General features: G+C 40.4%; 2 protein-coding genes and 1 long non-coding RNA gene across 3 annotated transcripts in view; 2 read left to right on the forward strand and 1 right to left on the reverse strand.

Annotated features, from left to right (window-relative positions):
* The window catches only part of LOC126372582 (putative 1-phosphatidylinositol 3-phosphate 5-kinase), a 30,690-nt gene extending 22,349 nt beyond the window's left edge, over positions 1–8,341 (forward strand). The window contains exons 25-31 of the mRNA XM_050018412.1: positions 323–490; positions 1,894–2,056; positions 2,694–2,801; positions 3,828–3,947; positions 5,326–5,505; positions 6,653–6,808; positions 7,224–8,341. Coding sequence (XP_049874369.1) covers positions 323–490; positions 1,894–2,056; positions 2,694–2,801; positions 3,828–3,947; positions 5,326–5,505; positions 6,653–6,808; positions 7,224–7,420 — 1,092 coding nt within the window. The 3' untranslated portion in view covers positions 7,421–8,341. The remainder of the gene's footprint in view (positions 1–322; positions 491–1,893; positions 2,057–2,693; positions 2,802–3,827; positions 3,948–5,325; positions 5,506–6,652; positions 6,809–7,223) is intronic.
* LOC126372600 (uncharacterized) overlaps positions 1–21,406 on the reverse strand; it is a 209,997-nt gene that overhangs the window by 60,678 nt on the left and 127,913 nt on the right. The gene's annotated exons all lie outside the window — the stretch shown is intronic.
* LOC126372486 (uncharacterized) lies at positions 9,168–16,470 on the forward strand. The gene is made up of 7 exons (XM_050018283.1): positions 9,168–9,354; positions 9,431–10,234; positions 12,685–12,802; positions 13,306–13,462; positions 13,834–13,896; positions 14,546–14,652; positions 15,880–16,470. Exons 1-7 carry the CDS (start codon positions 9,174–9,176, stop codon positions 15,938–15,940), a joined length of 1,491 nt encoding a protein of 496 aa, XP_049874240.1. The 5' UTR covers positions 9,168–9,173; the 3' UTR covers positions 15,941–16,470.

Genomic DNA, 21,406 nt, shown 5'->3' on the forward strand with positions numbered 1-21,406 from the left:
GGGCCCAGTGCGGATTGATGGTTATTAACTGCTAATGCAGCCGGGACCAACGGCTTAACGTGCCTTCCGAAGCACGGAGGAGCTCGAGGTGAAAACTATTTTTTTTTGTGGTCACCCATCCTATGACCGGCCTTTGTGACAGTTGCTTAACTTCAACAATCGCAGACCGAGCGCGTTTACCGCTGCGCCACCGAGCTCCTCCTCCGAGCCCCTTAAAGCGTAAGTCTAAATAAATGTCTAAAGGTGGGTACATGTTATTGCTCATGACTGTACCTCTGACTACCTAAATTGGGATATAGTTGTGAGTTTATGTTCGTTCCAGAGCGGCATGATAATCTCGTCGGGGCTACTCCCGGTGCTGGTGCTGGCGGGCGAGATCGGGTCGGTGATCGCGGCCACGCTGGCTTCCGTCACGTACACGCGGGCGCAGCGCCGCCACGACGCCGACGACGACAGGCACAAGCAGACGCACATCGAGCTGCTGCTCAAGGTGAGGGGGGGGACATACAAAAATGATAATCTGGTATGGGATCTAACCTGTATTGGGCTGGCTTTACCTTGCTGGTTGGAAGGGACAGGTAGTCGCTTCTGTCACAAACCAGACCTGTCAAATCTTCAGGTTAGAAAAGCGGACCCTGTGAAAAACAGAATAATGCTAGGGAGATGATTATAAATTATCCTGTGTTTTTTTTTTACATCAGAACTATATTGTGGTATCCTGTATGTCTAACTAACATCCGTACGTACAGTCATGAGCAATATAATTCAAAAATATCTTTATTCAGTAGGTAACATAGTTACACTTTGAATCGTCAATTTTACATAACGAACGTCTCATCCGCCTAAAACTACTGCAGCTTCTCACAACCTGTATAGCTGGGGAAAAGAAGCTGCAAGAAAAACCTCGGCACAGGGCCCTAGACGTTCTTTAAAAAAATAAAAGTAAACATAAAATATTGGTATACAATTGAGTAATTTAGCTGCCTAATATCAGTTCTCAGACAGTTAATCCCATGCATTCATATCTTCTAAATAATCACTAACTTTATAATAACCTTTTTTGTAAAGTTTTTGTTTAACTACTGTCTTAAAACAGTTGAAAGGCAAATTCTGAATGTCAATGGGAATCTTATTGTAAAAACGTATACATTGCCCCTTAAAAGATTTAGTAATCTTATGTAAACGACTGACTTGTAAAGCAAGTTTATTTTTATTCCTGGTATTAACAATGTGCCGATCGCTATTTTTTGCAAATAATCCTATATGTTTTTTTACATATATTAAGTTTTCAAAAGTATAATGTATATAAAAGTATAATGTACCCACTTTAGGACGTTAATAAAGTTAAAAAGACGAAAGTTAATGTGACATGCTACCAAAGTGTATACATATTAATGTTCGTGACCGTACGTACTTGTATAGCTACCTGTACATACTTGTACAGGGTGTAATTGACATCGTAACGAATACTGAGAGGGAAGATTCAGACCATGCAGCATCATATCTGATATCAAATGGAACTTCCTGTCGGAAAACTCATGAAAATTTTTGTGTTTTTTCAATTTTGTATTTTCAGTTCCATACTTGCGATGGAATTGATATGCACTCAGAATTATGGTCTGAATCAGCGCTTAAAATTTTCGTTAAGATGTCACTAACACTGTATACATAAACAGCCTATACCTACATACGTCCCACTGCCTCAATCAACCGGAGGGGATATGGAGCATACTCCACCACGCTGCTCTAATACGGGTTGGTGGAGGCTACATGCTAATAAGCTACTAGCACTGCTACTAACACTGTATAATAAGATTTAATTAGTTTAGAGAATATGTAAATGTAACCTAAGGAATAAATAAACGAGTAGAATTTATGGATTGTCTTCTCCAGGACGGCCTGGTCTGCCGAGTATACTACGCGGCGCAGTTCCAGAAGCTGCGGCACATGCTGATAGCGCCCCTGGACGGCAACCCGCATATCACCGACGAGTTCGCGAGTCGCGCTACGGGCGGCGCCGGGGACAAGTGCTGCTGCGACGACCGAGAGAAAGACGGTGAGTGGACAGCTTTCTTAACATCCTCCGTAGTCTAGTGGTTATAGCGTTAGCCTCACGATCTGGAGGTCCGGGTTCGATTCCCGATGGGGACATTGTCGAAATCACTTTGTGAGACTGTCCTTTGTTTGGTAAGGACTTTTCAGGCTTGTATCACCTGATCGTCCGAAAAAGAAAGATGATTCCGTGCTTCGGAGGGCACGTTAAGCTGTTGGTCCCGAGCATACTCCACCAACCCGCATTGGGCCAGCGTGGTGGAGTATGCTCCATACCCCCTGCGGTTGATTGAGGGGAGGCCTGTGCCCAGCAGTGGGACATATATAGGCTATTTATGTATGGACAGCTTTCTCTTGGAAAGAGAAAATTTAAATCGGAAAAATCTGACTCGGACGGGATTTGAACCCGCAGCTTTTGTCAAGGGACGAGCGTATTAACCTTTACACCGCCGCGTCCTCCTCCTGTCCATGCGAAATTCTATCGCCATCTATAATATTGAGTACTAATATTACTTTTAGATTCTCTTGGAATATTGTATATTTATCAGTATTCGCTACGATGTCACTAACACCCTGTATAGTATACTATACACGGCTACCCCTTCAAGGACAGGCGTGATGCTATATTATGTTTCTTCCAGGTAAAACTCTGTGCGACGTGGAAGAAGGCTTCATCAGATCGCTGGCGTATTGCGTCCCGTGGGCCGCCAAGGGAGGGAAGTCCGGCTCCACCTTTTGTAAAACTAAAGGTAACAATTACGGCACAGCTAGACTAGAAAGAAGGCAATAAAACATAAAGAAAATGTTTAGTTTTTATTAGTTTAAGTTTTTTGTATTATTTTTTTAAAATAAAGGAAATATGATTGGCCACCTGATACGACACGATTCATTTATGACAAACATCATAGAAGGAAAAATTGAAGGGAAGAGAGAAAGGGGTAGACCTAGGAGAACATTTATGAAACAAATAAAAGAGAAGATCGTGTCGTATCAGGAGGTGAAGGTTTTGGCGGGAAGAAGAGAGGAATTGCGATTACTTCACTGACAAGAGCGCAGCTCTTAAATAAAGAGAGAGAGAGATTATTTTTTTAAGGGTCTGGCTGACAATCGGCGTCGTATTGCCTCCATGTGGGTCGATACGACATCAGCCGAGCTAGTACCCTTTTTAGTTAATGTAACGTCCTATACCTACATAAAGATTTTATCTATCGTCGATCCCTAGTCACACCATCAACTTGTGGCTAGCGGGGTACTATGCTCTGTTCGGTACAATACAATACAATACAAAAACTCTTTATTGCACTTAAAATAAATATTAACAATAAACAATTGTAAATATCTAAAATAAAGTATTTTGTAATTGTAATCAGTTAGATAGTACAATAGGGCGGCCTGGTAGCAATCTCTTCCAGGCAACCGCGGTATAGACAGTGCAAAATAAAATAAATAATATAAGTATACATAAACTATGTTAAGAGCAACCCAAACCCCGCCCATCAAAACCAAAAACATCCTTTGGCGGCAGCAAATCCAATGCGACGTACGTTTTTACTTTATAGGTTTGATTATAATATGTCAGTGAAATCTAGGTTTAAGTATTTTATTTGTCACAATAAATAAAGTTTCTCCAATTATTTCTTTATTTATTTTTTTTTAATTTATGTATTTGTACGGCATGCATGCAGGCCGAACACATCACAACATTGTTATTTGAATTTTTTTTTTGTATTTTATGTGTTCTCGCAAATAAATTGATTTGATTTGATTTATGACAGATGATAGATACGTGCTGAAAGAGATGACGAAGCCTGAGTGGCAGCAGTTCCTGGAGTTCGCGCCGCATTACTTCAACTACGTCACCACTTGTCACCAGAACAAACAACCTAGTTTACTGGGTAAGTGGTAACGTCACTTACGAACCTCAAAATTTCTAACGACTTCCCCCATTCAGCGCTTATCGCTATCAACCCACTAGGGTCGGTTATCATCATCCCCCTAGCATTATCCCGGTTTTCACAGGGTCCGCATACCTAACCTGAAGATTTGACAGGTCCGGTTTTTTACAGAAGCGACTGCCTGTCTGATCTTCCAACCCGCGAACGGAAAACCGGCCCAATACAGGTTTGGTCACACAGCTCCGAAAATGCATTTCTCGGGAACGTGGGCTTCCCACGATGTCTTCCTTCACCGCTGAGCACGTGATAATCATTTATGATCCAAATATGAATTCGAAAACAAATTCGACAATCATTGGTTTAGGCCTGTGCTGGATTCTAACCTGCCAAAGTGAGAGGCAAGCGTTCTACCAACTGGGCTACCACGGAAATCCTCTGAGACGACGCCCTGAGCCGAGGTTCGCGCCAACTGGGCACCCTCAGGCCTGTTGTCTTGAATTTTGTCCCGGGTAAGCCCTCAGCGTTCCCCATTTGTTCGGCCAAGAAATGAATGCTATTTGCAGCAAATCTAAAATAGGTCACTGTCGCGAACTCTTTAGTTGGACAGCGCCTGGCTGGTCTCCGGCCTGTTATGGACTGACATTTTTGTTTTATTTTTTGGCACGTTTTTTGTTCTTGTTGACTTCCTTTTTTTTAATTTATTTATAAACAAGACTACATACATACACTTTAATACTATCGCCAAACTACAACCGTAGTTTGTTGGCGTCGCGCTCATTCCTTAATTTTGTTTAAGTACCAGCATTTTGAGGAGCTCGGTGGCGCAGCGGTAAATGCGCTCGGTCTGCGATTGTTGAAGTTAAGCAACTTTCGCAAAGGCCGGTCATAGGATGGGTGACCACAAAAAAAAAAGTTTCCATCTCGAGCTCCTCCGTGCTTCGGAAGGCACGTTAAGCCGTTGGTCCCGGTTGCATTAGCAGTCGTTAATAACCATCAATCCGCACTGGGCCCGCGTGGTGGTTTAAGGCCCGATCTCCCTATCCATCCATAGGGAAGGCCCGTGCCCCTGCAGTGGGGACGTTAATGGGCTGGTGATGATGACCAGCATTTACAACAACTACCCTCCACCCACTAAAATACTATAAATTGACTTATACTACACACACTTGTCTTAACTTACTAAACTTAACTACACTCATCAGCGGTGCCCCCTTGCTGTTTGTTATATTTTACATTATATTTTGGCTTTTCTCTTATTAAATATTTCGTTTTACTCAAGCCGTATATACGAGCCGCCGAGCAATAAGTCCGTTACAGTCACGTCAAAAATAAAATACGTTTCGTAAAAAAGATCTCAATGTCCTCTCGCCTGTTGCAGCTCGGATCCTCGGCGTGTACAGCGTAGGCGGCGCGGGCAACGGCGTGCTGGTGATGGAGAACATCTGGTACGGCTGCGACAGCTCGGTGAAGCGGTTCGACCTCAAGGGCTCCAGCAGGCACCGCCTCACCGCCGACACGCAGCCGCTGGCTGTGCTCATGGATGAAAACCTGCTGCAATGTGAGCAATACCTCTTAAATGGGATATAAGGTTGATGACCAACCTTCTGCCTCTGTGGTCCAGTGGTTGAGCGTAGGGCTCACGATCCGCGGGTTCCGGGTTCGAATCCCGGTGGGGGCATATCACAAAAATCACTTTGTGATCCTTAGCTTGGTTAGAACATTACAGGCTGATCACCTGATTGTCCGAAAGTAAGATGATCCGTGCTTCGGAAGGCACGTTAAGCCATTGGTCCCGGTTACTACTTACTGATGTAAGTGAGTAATCGTTACATAAGCCATGTCAGGTGCCTTTTGCGGCTCAATAGTAACCCTGACACCAGGGTTGATGGGGTTGGTAATCCACCTCACAACCCACACGATAGAAGAAGAGAAGAGGCTTCTTAATGATGCTAGCAGATTCGTGAATCGTAACATTCTGCCTTTCATTGCATGTTCGCTGAATGAATGTGACTGACTGAATGAAACAATAACCCGGATGAAACAAATAGGTATCTCGCTGGTATGCCACCTGTTTGGCGTGTACTATCAACTCAATTCTGTCGGTTTATACCGCACGTGGTATAAGAAGACCAGGTATGCTCAATCCTATGACAAGCCGCCATTGCTGACGTAGGGACCACAAACGGAATCGAACCCGGGTCCTCGGGATCGTGAGCCCAACGCTCAACCACTGGACCACGGAGGTGGGTAATTAGTGATGATGGTAGTGCGGCACGCTGAGAGGTGAGGATATGGTATCCCGACGTGCCGGCAGAGTAGGGGAATGATTGGTGATGACGATGATAAATTAGAAGCAACAGCAAGCAGGAATATATACAGGGTGTTAGTGACATCGTAACGAAAAAATATAGTTTATTAAAAACACTTCACAAACAGGATAGGAATATACATGGTTCACAATATTACACACTTCACAAAAGAATCAAGACTTAGGAATTAGAGGGCACGGCCCTAAACAGTATAATATACTTGTTGTTTTAATGAAGGTCGGGGATGCAGTGAGTCAAAAGTGAGTAAAATGAAAGGAAATGCGAATGGAATGGAATGAGAATTTCGTAATTTAAAATGATGATGGTCCGAACAAAAGGCCAGTATGTGCAGAGTTTGTACTCTGCTACAGTAGTAATCCACGTTTGTCCCCCCAGTGCGGTGGGAGACCCCCCTGTACGTGCAGTCCCACACGGGCAGCGTGCTGTGGCGCTGCATCGAGCGGGACACCGACTTCCTCGCCGCGCACTGCGTCATGGACTACTCCCTGCTGCTCGGCATAGACGGGCACACGCTCGTGCTGGGGGTCATAGGTGAGTGAGGGGGTTCGTGACATCGTAACGAATACTGAAGGGATGATTGAGTTAATATCAAGTGAAATTTACCGTCACAAAATAGAAAAAGATCCCGAAGAATTGAGAATTTATCTTTTTTTTTGAAGTCGATTAAAAAGTATGATAAGAAAACAAATTAACTCACAATCATAGTCTGAATCATCCCCCTCCGTTTTCGTTATGAGGGGTTCGTGACACCCTAACGAATACGGAGGGGGGTGATTCAGCGCATGACTCTGAGTTAGTATCAAGTGGAATTTACAATAAAGAAAGATCCTGAAAAATTTAGAACCTCCTCTTTTTTAAATCGGTATGAAAATACTCCACTCGACTCTACTGCGGGTTGGTGTGAGAAAGTAAAACTGTCGCATTAATTAAACTCTCCCAAATCCAGATTATATCCGAACCTTCACATGGGACAAGAAGCTGGAGCACCTGGTGAAGAAGAACCTGGGCTCGGGGCAGCCCACCGTGGTGTCCCCGGCCGAGTACAAGCGCCGGTTCAGCGCAGCCGCACACAAGTACTTCCTGCAGTGCGTCGCACACTGGGACCACCTCTACTCACACGACACGGGGCCCGACCACGAGTGACGAGACATCGTATCGCGATCGTGCGCACAATCGTGTCATACACATGTATAAAGCGATTGATGAATGTGGAGAAGTGTATCAGAATCGAAGCAAATGGAATTCCATAGTATCTGCTTACCCCGGTGGGAAATAGGCGTGAGTTTATGTATGTGTTTAAAATGATTCTAGCAAATGTCAATTTTGGTTGACACAAAAGGATAGAAAGAAGCATAGCAAAGTGCGATGCGGTGCGACCAGATTTAGTTCAACCCTAAAAGAGTTGTACTGAACATCCAAAGAACTATCTTACAATAAACTATATTTAAATCAAATGTTATCTACACGTCGTCACTTACCAGGGGCCTGTTTAATAAAACTTACAATTGTAAATTACAACTACAATTTGGTGTTCATTACGTAGCTAATATGAAACTGCAAAATATTCGTAATCACACACTCCGCAATGTACATCAAATTGTAATTGTAATTTACAATTGTAAGTTTTATTAAACAGGCCCCTGGTGGGATTGTGGTCAAACGCCAGACTATATTATTTTAAAAAGTAATACAGGGCAATTTATAATTTTTAAATTGTATGATCGATTAGATATCGTCACTGCCCTCGCTACACGACAACGCGACGCGAATTATATCGGGGGATGTGACAAATTTTCAATTCCATGCTTTGCAATCATGATCATCAAATTCGATAAAGGGATAAAAAGTTACTTCGTACGTCTTTTTGTGGCCTATTGGCGCTCACATAATGTTGCCTTTCGAGTGATGATATTCAAACGCGAAATATTAGGATCTGACTTTTATAGTATTATTATACATAGATATACATTCCTTATTTCATAGGTAAACAAATTATATTTGTTCACTTTTAAGTTTATTATCTCGTTATTTTTACTGTAATAGAGTCGTAAGTAAATTATTGCAATAAACTGTGGTTATCTACAAAACTGTTTTATTTTAATACCCCTTTTCCAGATTAATTAGGAATAGATCCTTAAATATCTTATAGTTGTTTTTGATTTGAGCTTAATTTGAGAACTGCACACCTGCTCCCCCTCAGCTATACATTCATTAAACGGGCACATCTTGGAAACCACGTGATATGAACTATAACGAGTAGGAGTTGGTGAATATACTATACACCTATATCTGCCTACTTGTTCGAGGATTTCGGATTTTGATACTATGTTAAAACTCTAATAACGAGATTGCAGTTTACCGTACTAGACACGCCTACACTGTAATAAGTTTAGTAGAGTATTGACCATATAGGAAAGTGCGCCTACACCACCTAGGAAAAGCTTCTTCTGGTGATTTGAACTGTGATGGGAGTTCGACCATCCTACTTTGTTGTGATAACCTAATAATTATAAAAATAGTACGTAACATAACTATTAAGTGAAATTTGTGAAATATTAGAAAATTAGATAACATTTAATTCAATTATATTGTAATCGGTTGGTGAACGAGGTTAATAGATGGCGGTCTTTGATGGCGGTAATATCGTTTCGTAGATATGGCTGGCTCCTTACGGTTAACGGTGAAAGATTTTTTTAATCTGATTAATTTTTCATTCTAATAACTAATAACATATTATACGTCAATGGATTTCAATAACTATCATCGCTGCTGCTTCTAAACCTAATGTTCTAAACAAAGATTGTTGTTATATTTTGTTTTGCTATAATATTAATAATTTCTAAACGAATTCGCACTGATTTCTGAACGCGACACTGAACTGTCATTTTTCATTATCATGGCGGAGGACGAAGATGGTGTTTCGAATAAAAAATCGTCTCAAAATTCAAATAATGAAGGTCCCTCGCAAGACAATGAGCAGAATACGACGAAACCAGACCTAGGCATCGAAGAGGCAAAGTATAATAGCAACGAAAACGGCGACACGTCGCCTAGCGAGCCAAAATGTTCAACGTCCAGTGAGTGTTTTACGAAGTTGTTTTTTGTCCGCTAAATATAAAGACATTCCTGGGGACCGGCGTCTTTTTGTTTCAGAATCAACTGGCGCCACGCGGAAGGATGAGAACCCGTTTTCGTTCCGGCATTTCTTGAAGCGGGACCTGTCGTTACCTGGCAACTCAACGTACGAAAACACGGGGGCTCGGCCCAAAGTTTACGCGAACACAGTTCAACATTCGCCCACGAAACTAGACATTCACACGGAGTCGAGGCGGGAGCGAGCCCGCGCCGGCGTCTCGGGCGAGTCTCAAGCCAAAGAAAAAAGTAACGAGGGCAGCAGCCACCGTATAAGTGATAACACGTCTTCGAGTAGTTCAGTAGAGATACCGTTTAGTGTAGTGGACAATAGCGAGTCTAAGCATAATCTGTATGCGGACAGTTCTGATGTGCCGTTTTATCATAGGCCAAACTTGGCATCGGAGCCGCTCGGCATGCCGTCTCTCCCAGATTTCGTTCAGGACCATATTCTAGTGGAGCAGGCATATTTGAACTCTAATGGACCTATATCAGTTGATTTGGACAATTTGCCGGACTTTACCTTTAATACTAATTATAATGTGGGATCGTGTTCGGTGGGGAGGCGTAATAATAGTGATAGATATGGAGGCAATAGAGGATATGACTATGAAGCGTACATGGGTGCGGCGTCATCGTCGAGTGGTTTCGCGGGAGAGGAGCGGAACATCCCGCTGGACCTGCCGGCGGGCGCGGAGGCCGCGGGCCCATCCATGGACCCTCCGGCACACCTCAGCCTCGACCTCACAGAGTCTGTGAACCCCGCAGACCGGAGGAACATGTCTCCCAGAAATAACTTCCCGTTGGATCTGCCTACAAATGCAGGTGAGATTTTATCCTATAGTAATTATTTTTTTAATTGGTAGACTGAGTTTTGATTTTTCAGCATTACCTTTTACAGCCAAGAATGCTGAAATGCACATACTATTAAAAATAATGGACAAGGGAACATAAGACAAGGATTACAAGCATCATCAGTATGTGCTTGTTTATTATACTTGGTGTTAGTGACATTGTAATAAATACTGAGGGGGATGATTCAGCTCATTATTCTGAGTTATGTCAAGTGGAATTTTCCATCGCAAAATTATAAAATTTAAATAATTTAAAAAAACACAAAAAAAGCATGAGTTTTGATGGAAAATTCCACCTGATAACTCAGAATCAAGTGTGAATTATCCCCCTCAGTTTTTGTTATCAAGTCACTAACACCCTGTGTTATCTTCTGTGTATGCATTCTATCATTTTCCATTTCCTCCCAGTCCAGCTGAAAAGCAAGATATGCAATATGCAGATGCAAATCACTCATTGTTATATAAATAGAGTTTTGGAGTACATTTATAAACTAATGTATTCAGCTGATGTGCTCATTCTTTTACTTTTTAAAACTTTAATAATGCATCAGGCCAGGACCCTGATGAGTAGGCAGTTTAAAAATAAAAAAACAATGGATTTACTGCACCATTTCTTAAACTGGGTCAAAAGGTGTTTAAACTCATAATTGATTCATTCATTGGTAACTAAAAATACTAAGTGTTAAATTCTTTTGTGAATGAAATGTTTCTTCACTTATGTATTAAAATTCTCATTGAATTTTTAATAATCATTCTTAAATCGAAATTTGATATCCATAACATCCATGGCCTATACCATGCTTACCTGTATTCATATTGATAAGCTGCATGCTCAATCAATTAATCAATGCTATAATACATGTATGATGGATAACTGATGAGGGGATGAATTTAGTGCCATATCTTCCTGGCGAAAAGGCGTGATTTTGTATGTGCAAAGTGTAATTTTCTCTTTTTTAAGGCTTTGAGTCAACAGGCATTTGCTACAGAATAGCCAACTTTGACCCACAATGCCATGAACAGATAACATAGTTATCTAACACAAACCATGTATATCACACTCTATACATAAATGTCATTCTTAGGTTGCGTTTCCATTGACGCGGAGCTGTGCGGAGATGTGCAGGAAGAGCGTCTTCGTTTTTCGCTCCCTCGAACGCTGTGATTGGTCAAATGCGGACATCTCCGCTCTTCTCCGCCCATCTCCGCGTCAGTGGAAACCCGGCCTTACTATTTGCCGCTTAACGCGCATGTGCGAGTGTGACGTAATATAACTCTTTATTCTATGCCTGTCTTCTTCTAATCCTATTATCCCCTGCTGGGATGTAGGGTTCGAACAACAGAAATGGCCACATTGAAGCAATTCATCTAAGAAAGCAATATTGCTATTTGACATTTGTTTGCATTGCGCACTTACTTTTATATGCGCAAATGTCAAATTGCTTAGATGAATTGTTGCGATGTGGCCATTTTAACCCTCCGGATTGCCAATCTTTGCGATCTTTTGTAGCCTGTAGCTTGCTCCCATGACATGCCGAGAGTTTTAAATTCGCGGCCAACCGAGCGTCGCCAGGTCTCTTTAAGCCGCGCCCTTTTTCACGCGCTCACCAGGTCAGAGCTCGTCGGGACGGGTGTTTCATAGGTCTTCTAAGGACATGATTAATCCATCGCCATTTCCGTTTCCGGATATCAGCCTCCACAATATTCTATTGTATAGAATACTTAGAGTATAGAATCTATACTATATTGAAAATGTAGGATTATTTTTCTTAAGTAAAAATCATAAATAAATTGAATAGAAGAAAAATCAATGTTTTTCGTTAGTTTCAGGGGGTTAAAATGGCCACATCGAAGCAATTCAGCAAGAAAGCAATATTGCTATTTGACATTTGTTTTCATTGCACACTTACTTTTATATGCGCAAATTTCAAATAGCAATATTGCTTTCTTAGATGAATTGCTTCAATGTGGCCATTTTTACCACCCAGATCTGTCTTTATAAATAAAGATACGGTCTTTATAAGTAATCAGAATTTCATAATTTTCTTGAACTTGACAGCCTCTGTCGTCTAGTGGTAAGAGCGTTAGGCTCACGATCTGGAGGTCCGGGTTCGATTCCCGACGGGGACATTGTCGAAATCACTTTGTGAGACAGTCCTTTGTTTGGTAAGGACTTTTCAGGCTTGAATTACCTGATTGTCCGAAAAAGTAAGATGATTCCGTGCTTCGGAGGGCACGTTAAGCCGTTGGTCCCGGCTATTAGCCGTAAAAACACCTCCACCAACCCGCATTGGAGCAGCGTGGTGGAGTATGCTCCTTACCCCCCTCGGGTTGATTGAGGGGAGGCCTGTGCCCAGCAGTGGGACGTATATGTATGTTATGTAGTACACAGCCCAATTGTTATGAGTGTAATGGTTGCAGGTGCAGAGGCGATGCGGCTGCCTGACTTCCTGCCGGTGCACCCGGGCCGCACGTCGCCGGAGCCCGACCACCCCGACCAGCAGTTACATCTCATCATGGCTGAGCTTGAACGGACTAGGTAACTCATAGGCTGTATTTTAAGAGCTGCTCAAGCCTCGATAAAAATATACCATGAAAGGTAAAAGGCGTGACAAGGGGGGTCCAAATACTTAAACTAAACGGCCATAGTCGCAAATGAGGTGGGCACAGTAATAGAAGACAGCTTGCAGCCACTCGTTGTAGGAGATCCCTAAGATGGATATAATATGATGAAATGACATGCCCAGATAATTTCGTTCTTTTTAAGGACTTTTCAGGCTTGAATCACCTGATTGTCCGAAAAAGTAACATGATTCGGAGGGCATGTTAAGCCGTTGGTCCCGGCTATTAGCCGTAAAAACACCTCCACCAACCCGCATTGGAGCAGCGTGGTGGAGTATGCTCCATACCCCTTCCGGTTGATTGAGGGGAGGCCTATGCCCAGCAGTGGGACGTATATATAGGCTGTTTGTGTATGTATGTTTTTTATTTGTTTCACCATAGTGTAGTAGTTCAATTATCTGAGGTGCATTCTCGTGTCAGGTCGGAGCTGTTCTCGGAGCGCAGCCGGCGCTCGCGGCTGGAGGACGAGGTGTCGACGCTGCGCAGCGCGGAGTCCTCGCTGCGGGCGGCGGCGGCCGCGCGCCTGGAGGCCGGCCGCCGCCGCCCGCGCCGGGACGACGACGCGGCGCCCGATAGCGTGAGTAATACACAGATCGGACCATACTCTTGCTGGGGTAATAAGGGCCCTCACGGGGCATTGAGCGAGACATTAGGAGGACCCACGTTGGAGGCGATGTTGGCTCCGATAAATAAAACCCCTTCGAGATGGTGTTAAAGGGGACTGTATTGGACAAACTAGGAAATTATTTACATGAGTTAAAGATCTTTGCCTCCTCGGCAAAGTCCATGGTGTAAGTAAGTCGTATTGCCAGAGAAAAATATATTGCAATAAAAAATATGCTCCGTACCCCCTTCGGTTGATTGAAGGCAGACCTGTGTCCAGCAGTGGAACATATATAGGCTGTTTATGTATTATGTTGATATTAACAATTCGGTGTATCTTTTCAGGCCACAGCGACAGACACGGATTCGACTGTGGCAAAACTTAAAAAAGAAATCAAAAAATTAAAGGTGCGTCATATTTTTTAATATTTTTATTTCTATAGAAAACCTTATTATGCGGACCTTTCAAATCTTCAAGCATGGTAAGCGGACCCTGTGAAAACGGGATAACATTATGGAGATGTATTTTGTCTATGACTCTAACACTCTAATATGACTTGATTTATTTATTCTTTTTTTATTAAGTATACAGTATACACAACAGGTTACAGACATAGTATGGCTTATAATTAGGTAACGCGCTTTAGCTTCAGAGTATAACCTAACAAATATAAATAAGTAGTCTGTGGTAACTTGCAAAGGCTGTTCTATTTTTAAGTAATTCTGTTATTATAATTAAAGCACATACAACAAACAAAAAACAAAAAAAAAAACAACTAAAAAAACAAAACAATGTATAATTCTGTTATTTAAGTATATCACTGTAAGTTACCCAAATAAAATAAATAAATGTATACAAATTATAATTAACAGAAAATGATGTATGAAACACAGTTAATGATGTTTTAAGTTTACGCGGTTATTATCATAATTAAAACACATAATAACGGGTTCTTACCGCGTTTAAAGCAGGGATATGAGACTCCCGATATTTGGAGTCTCATTATGTGTTTTAATTTCAGTTAATGATGTTATTTCAAATTGTATGTATTGGCAGGAGGAGCTGGCGGCGTCGCAGGCGGAGGTCCGTTCCCTGCGCGGGCTGCAGACCAACGCGGCCACCGACCTGAGGCACGCCACGTCCGTCGCCGAGACCTCGCTCAGGTACGCCCTTATTATTATTAACAGCCTCCGTGGTTGAAGAAATAGGTACTCGCTTTGGATATATTTGGCTGAATATAATGAATATAAGGAGCGGGAAAATAAAACGGCGTCGTTCTTTCTACTCCATTTTGTTTCTATTGTTTTATGACAAAATATGTAGCCAGCTAGCTAAATTGTTACACCCCGTTTTCGCTAGATGGCGCTGGTCTGTGACTGACTGTGACTGTGGTCTAGCGGTTAGAGCGCTTTTTTTTTCTAGTGCCACACAAGATAGGCAGGGTGCTTATTAATGCTACATACATATCCTATGGGTCTATCATCTATTCTCTATTCTGCCCGCAATAGGGCCCTACTTCACTTCACTTTCGTGGTTAGAGCGGTTACCAGCTGCATTCGATTAACCTTTAAAGTTCTCTACTTTGGTTCAGTTCTGCCACAGTAACATAACAGAAGCGTAAGACTCCTTTCCAATTGGGGTAGTCAGAAGTACATTCATCGCAAGATGAACTAAGTACCCACATCACACCGAGCTTTCTGTTAGATTAAGTCAAAGGTATGACAGCCTCCGTGGTCTAGTGGTTAGAGCGTTAGGCTCACGATCTGAAGGTCCGGGTTCGATTCCCGACGGGGACATTGTCAAAATCACTTTGTGAGACTGTCCTTTGTTTGGTAAGTACTATGCAGGCTTGAATCACTAGATTCTCCGAAAAAGTAAGATGACTCCGTGGTTTAGAGTATTCGTATTCTTCACCCCAGCTATATGGGTTGTGAGAAGCTGCAGTAGTTTTAGGCGGATGAGACGTTCGTTATGTAAAATATGACGAATTCAAAGTGTAACTATGTTACCTACTGAATGAAGATATTTTTGAATTTGATTTTAAAAAAGTCCTGAGGTTATTAGGCTAGTTTCCAACTAGTCAAATCAGTTACTATTTGCTAAACGTCAAACCACAAATTTACCATAGAATTTGTTTGAAAAAGCACACTCTGACGACATAGAAAAAGTTTCAAAAAGTCGTATTTATTATAACGTTTTTTTTTTAATTAAAATTCATAAATAAGTTAAATAGAAAAAAGGAAATGTTTTTGTTAGTTCTAGATCTAGTAATCATAATTTCATAATTTATCTTGAACCTAGTACACGACCCATTTGGGAATCAAATGAATTGGTTTATTTATTATGAAATTGTTACCAATGTATAATTTATCTCATTTTTTCCATTCCAGAGACCTCTTGGCCGGCCTAGAGCGACTGCGGTCTCTCAGCTCCACTCTAGACCCCACATGATAGACCCCCGCACTATATACAAGCAAGTATATTATACACAACTCTACAAGGCATTGCCCTCTACCTAAATACCTTGTCGTTTCATTCTATGTAGAACATTTTATGTTTTTTCTATGGTCAGAGATATTTTTTTTTACCAGACTCTTAACTAATAATATACCACCCATATACGTCCTTCTGGGTACAAAGCCTCTCCATAATCAACCGGAGGGGGTATGGAGCATACTTCACGTATTTTATTCTATTCCGTGGTCGGACATTCGGACAATTCCAGTCCATCACCATAGAATAAGGAATAATACTACGTATAGAACGGCAACTCTCCACCAGCGGTTGAGCTAAGTTTACCTCACCCTCTCAGTCTTACTTTAGTCTTGATATGGGCGTCAGACGTCAGGCACAGATGCGCGTGTACGATAACGTCAATGTCTGTAAAACGAGGTTTTTTGTATTAAGTGTCCTGGCTGTGGTGTTATGTCACAACGACCATAAGTGTTGCCAGTCCCGAAACCAAAGTCGGGAGTCAAAAAGATAATTTATTAATATTATCTTTTTGACTCCCGACTTTGGTTTCGGGAGTCAAAAAGGAGTCAAAAATTAATTTAAATCATATTTTTTTAATAAAAGCGTTTGAGAAGTTTCTACGAAATAACGACGGGTTTTAGGAATGTTCAAATGGCAACACTGCAAAACCTTCTAACATGAAAAGCAAATATTCTAACGTTCGCTGTCCTACTCACTCATGAGGTTGGATTCTGTAGAATATTTGCCGAAACTCGACGCCAGTCCATATAACTCTGTATAAGTACTACCATCAAGTTTAGGTAAATATGCCACCAAACTTCCGACCTATACTCATGAGTACAGTCATGAGCAATATCATGTACCCACCTTAGAACCCTGTCGCACTATCATATTTGACATTTAATGAGGCTTATGGTTTAATTTGTCAGTAAAGTTAATGTGACACGGTTGTAAAGTGTATACATATTAGTACTCGTGACCGTACATAACTGACAATGTTAATCATTCTCTCTCTTTCTTTATGTGTTAGACAGAGACAGAACAATGTGTGAATCTTAATCGTGTATATTCTTCTTGGATGTGTCTTATATTTTAATAACCTGGCTAACGGTTTTGTTAATAAATGTTTGAAACTCATATAAAATTGTATGTTTTCTTGATGTTGTAAAATAGAAGTGAGACTTAATAGAAGCTAGTTTATACATTTTCTACAGAGCATGGAATCAAATTACGCTCGGCTGCTAGAGGCGATAGCTGACTAGGTATGTTGCTTTGTAAATAAATTATCATTATAGATAAGCAATACACGTTTGAGAGGGATAACTTGGAAAGTAGGTACACAAAACCTCAACCTAGATATGTATACAAATTGTGACAAATTACGTACGAGAGCGTGCGTGCACGCTTGCGCATACGAGCATTAATAGGTATGTGTACGTTTTGGTACCTTGTCACATTTACTTATTTCACAAATTGAACTGCAAGTCTCACTAAATGTGAAATTTTAATATGTTAATGCGATATGGTTCTCAACTACGAGGCCACGCCCCCTGTCATGCTGATTTGGCAAATGTGATAAAGACGAGTCGAGTAGTGTCTGAGCGTAAGTTTGCTTCCGTGCTCTATCTCTCTCGCACTTGAACATTTTGTTATAAGTAAGAGCGAGAGATGAGATTTCTAGAAGGATCTCGAAGTGACTTATATTCGCGATTGTACATTCGCCTCCACGAAAATCGTAAATCTTCTTAATATAGTATTTTTAAATTATAATTGTGTCACTGTATATCACCAAATGTAATGTTAATTAGGGAAAGAAATTATCATATTTTCGTATGTGACAATCGCTATGTACAGTCATGAGTAATATAGTGTACCCACTTTAGGACTCTGTCGCACTAACATATTTGACATTTAGTGAGACTTACAGTTCAATTTGTCAAAAAAGTTAATGTGACATGGTACCAAAGTGTATATATATTAATGCTCGCGGCCGTACATGGTATAACAAAACCAGGTGTGCTAAAAAGTGACAGCTAACATTTCAAGGCCCAGCTGACGTCATCCCACCCTGCGTAGCCATTTCGTAAAAAATAAATTACCTACGGCCAATGTTTTTATGTATACTTTGCAAGGAAATTTTGAACTTTTAGTAAAAGATTTACTTACAGTATTAATGATTTTTATATAAGTGACAAGTAATAGTAATTAAATACATTAGTCATTAATTCGCTTAATTTTCAATAATAAAAGTGAAGAATTTAATGGTAACACTGGTAACACTTACGTCATCAAAGGGCTAGCAATGGCGGCTTGTCGTAGGATTGAGCATATCTGGTCTTTTTATACCGTGGCTATTTTTAGTGTAAAGCCTATATGGCTTTACACTAAATGTATCATTATAGAAGGAATAAATTGCTGTGAAATTATTCTTTAATTGGATATTCGTTTTATTACTACGATGAGGGACTTTCTAGGCTACGTTCAGGCATTTTTATACCCATAAATAAATCCGCACATAAAATCGTACGGTACATTGCTACGTACCTTCATGAGCATTATAATACGCTTTAGCACCGTGTCACATTATCTTAATTAAAACACATAATAACGGGTTCTTACCGCGTTTAAATGGGGATATGAGACTCCCGATATTTCGACACTGTTGCAAGTGCCATGATCACGGGATGACTGATGAGATTGGAGTGGAGTAGGTAGATCCATAATTTTCTACGGGCAGACATATCTGTCTACCCTCTTTCTTTGCCGCTTGTTTATGTTTTTGATATCGGAATGTTCGGAACCATCTGAACTCGCACCAAACTCACTACGACAAACCGCACTCACTGTGTCCTCACGTTTTTTCACCACATTAGGCCGTTTCTAGCTTTTTACAACACCTACTACTGGATTCCACATGGTCGATAATTTGAACCCGTCTTCCCTGTTGTCACATTATCTTTTTTGACAATTTCAACTGTAAGTCTCACTAAATGTCAAATATGTTAATGCGACAGGGTTCTAAAGTACAAAAAAAAATTGTTAAACAGTAACGTATCTTATTTAGTTATACATATTCAAAGGATATAATTATGACGATAAATATTGAATTAATAAAATTCTCCTTTGCTTTTATTGTCATTTGCTAGAGCGAGATAATGCCAAGCGGTGAAGTGCGATCGCACTCCCGTTCTTTATCTCGCTTTAGCAAATAACGGTTCTGAGTGACAGAAAAGGATAGAAGCATGAGAAAGTGCGATGCAGTGCGGCTAGACGTAGTTCAACCCTAGTAATCACTACATAGTATAAAACAAAGTCGCTTTTTCTGTCCCTATATTCCTATGTACGCTTAAATCTTTAAAACTACGCAACGGATTTTGATGCGGCTTTTTTAATAGATAGTGATTCAAGAGGAAGGTTTATATGTATAATAACAGCTATTAAATAGTGGAGAAATACTGTTATTTTTGAGGTTTTTAATGTGATGTCGTAAATATTTTTTTTCTCAGCATTGCTCCCGAGCGAAGCCGGGGCGGGTCGCTAGTAAATTGTCAGGAGTTTACTTTTTAACGAATCCACTCTTAGGTTTTTTGAAACTAGAGTTGCACAAATAAGGTCTCATTTCGGGATTTTGTAATATAGCCTGTATATTAAGTGATCCCGTAAATACCGGATGATGGTCCCGGAATCAGAATAACGGGACCGTTTCTTCTCTAATATAACAAGTCTGAAACGCGTGTATATTGCCAATTTTCTTCAAGGAGTGTTGTTATTAAAAAATATAACAACTGGATTTAGGAAAATAGTTTTTGTTTACTATAATTTTAAATTGCCGTCTCATTTATTTAAACATAATTGTTAAATGCTATATCTATGAGCAGAAAATATGCTAAAAGGAAAGAAAAATCTTGCTCTTCCATTTTTAATCTATTTTTCTTAAAATCCAGTTAATATAAACTAGTTTTGTATTTACCCTGGCACTTAAAATCCTTCCAATTATTTGGAGCCTATTTCTTAAGATTTATTATATTGGTATATTTTTACGAATTTAAGCTGGCAACATCGAATCACAAAGCGTCACTTATCAGTGTTGCTAGTGTAAACGTCGTAAAATATGTTTAAAATATGAGCTGTAGAAATGAACGTGTAGTTTAACACTTTTTCAAGGAGTACGCTCAAAAATATTTACATACAATTACTATTATAACCTATATGTAGCCTCGTACGATGCATGATTTTTATCAACTCGCTTTATCTGTAAGGGTGGTGTGGTGGTGTGCTGTATTTGGGAATTTTCCTAAAATACCTGGCAGACTTCCCATCTTTAAATGTTTGAAAATGATAAAAAACAATATTGATTTATTTTATAATTATTAATTACAATAAGCATAATAGTGAAGCCAGCACATGTGCAAATATTTTTGAGCGACTTTTCTATAGAACAATAAATGATATGGACGCCAATTGTGAGAAAATATTATATAACCTTGAAAAGGTTAAAATAAATTTAAGTGTCGATCAAGATAATGCTGTGAAGCTACAAGTAAGTTACATTATAATAAATATGACGTGTAATATATGACAAAAACAAACTGGAGAGGGGTTTTAACGTGTAGTTGCTCCAAGAGGGAAAGTATTATAAAATTGAAGGTCTTGAGTCTGTTTGTCTCAGATTATTTTTAAATGTGAACCCTAAATACAACAGTCCATTTCACGAAATTATTAGGCATTTTCGAGCAGAAAAAATTGCAATAATTGTGAACATAATGTACATACATAGGTACATAATGGCCCCGTTTCCTACAGACACCTCCTAATTTTACTTTAAGTTATACCTGTCATTTTCTTATCCACCGAAAAGGAAAGGGACGGATGATTGACAGCTCTTAATTTTAAGAAGAATGAGTAAATGAATGGATAACCCGGGCGAATCAAAAAGGTATCTCGGTATGCAAACCGTTTGACGTGTGCTGTCAACATAATTCTGTCGGGTTATTGGCCAGTGTAAAATTTTTAGACGGTTGTTTTAGATTTGTGCTTAAAATTGACGTGTGTTCCATAAATTTTATGCTTGTCGATTACCCGTCCCTTTCCTTTTCGGCGGATAAGAAAATGACAGATGTAACTTAAAATAAAATCAGATGGTGTTTACAGGAAATAGCACCATTATCACGCCTATTTCCCTTTGGCAGAGGCCACGGAGTTCAACATGATGTAATTTTGTAAAAATGATTGTAAAATGGGAGTTGTGTTCAGTTTCAGTATTTATATTATTATACGCAGTCGCAGAAGGAAATAATAATTAGTATAATATTCGTTATGAATGTGTAGGCTACTAGATCCGAGGCATAGAATAAGGAATAATACTACGTATAGAACGGCAACTCTCCGCTCTCCAGCGGCTGAGCTAGGTTTACCTCACCCCCCCCTCGGTCTTACGATAGT

Source organism: Pectinophora gossypiella, chromosome 14 (assembly GCF_024362695.1).
Source record: "Pectinophora gossypiella chromosome 14, ilPecGoss1.1, whole genome shotgun sequence".
Taxonomy (NCBI): domain Eukaryota; kingdom Metazoa; phylum Arthropoda; class Insecta; order Lepidoptera; family Gelechiidae; genus Pectinophora; species Pectinophora gossypiella.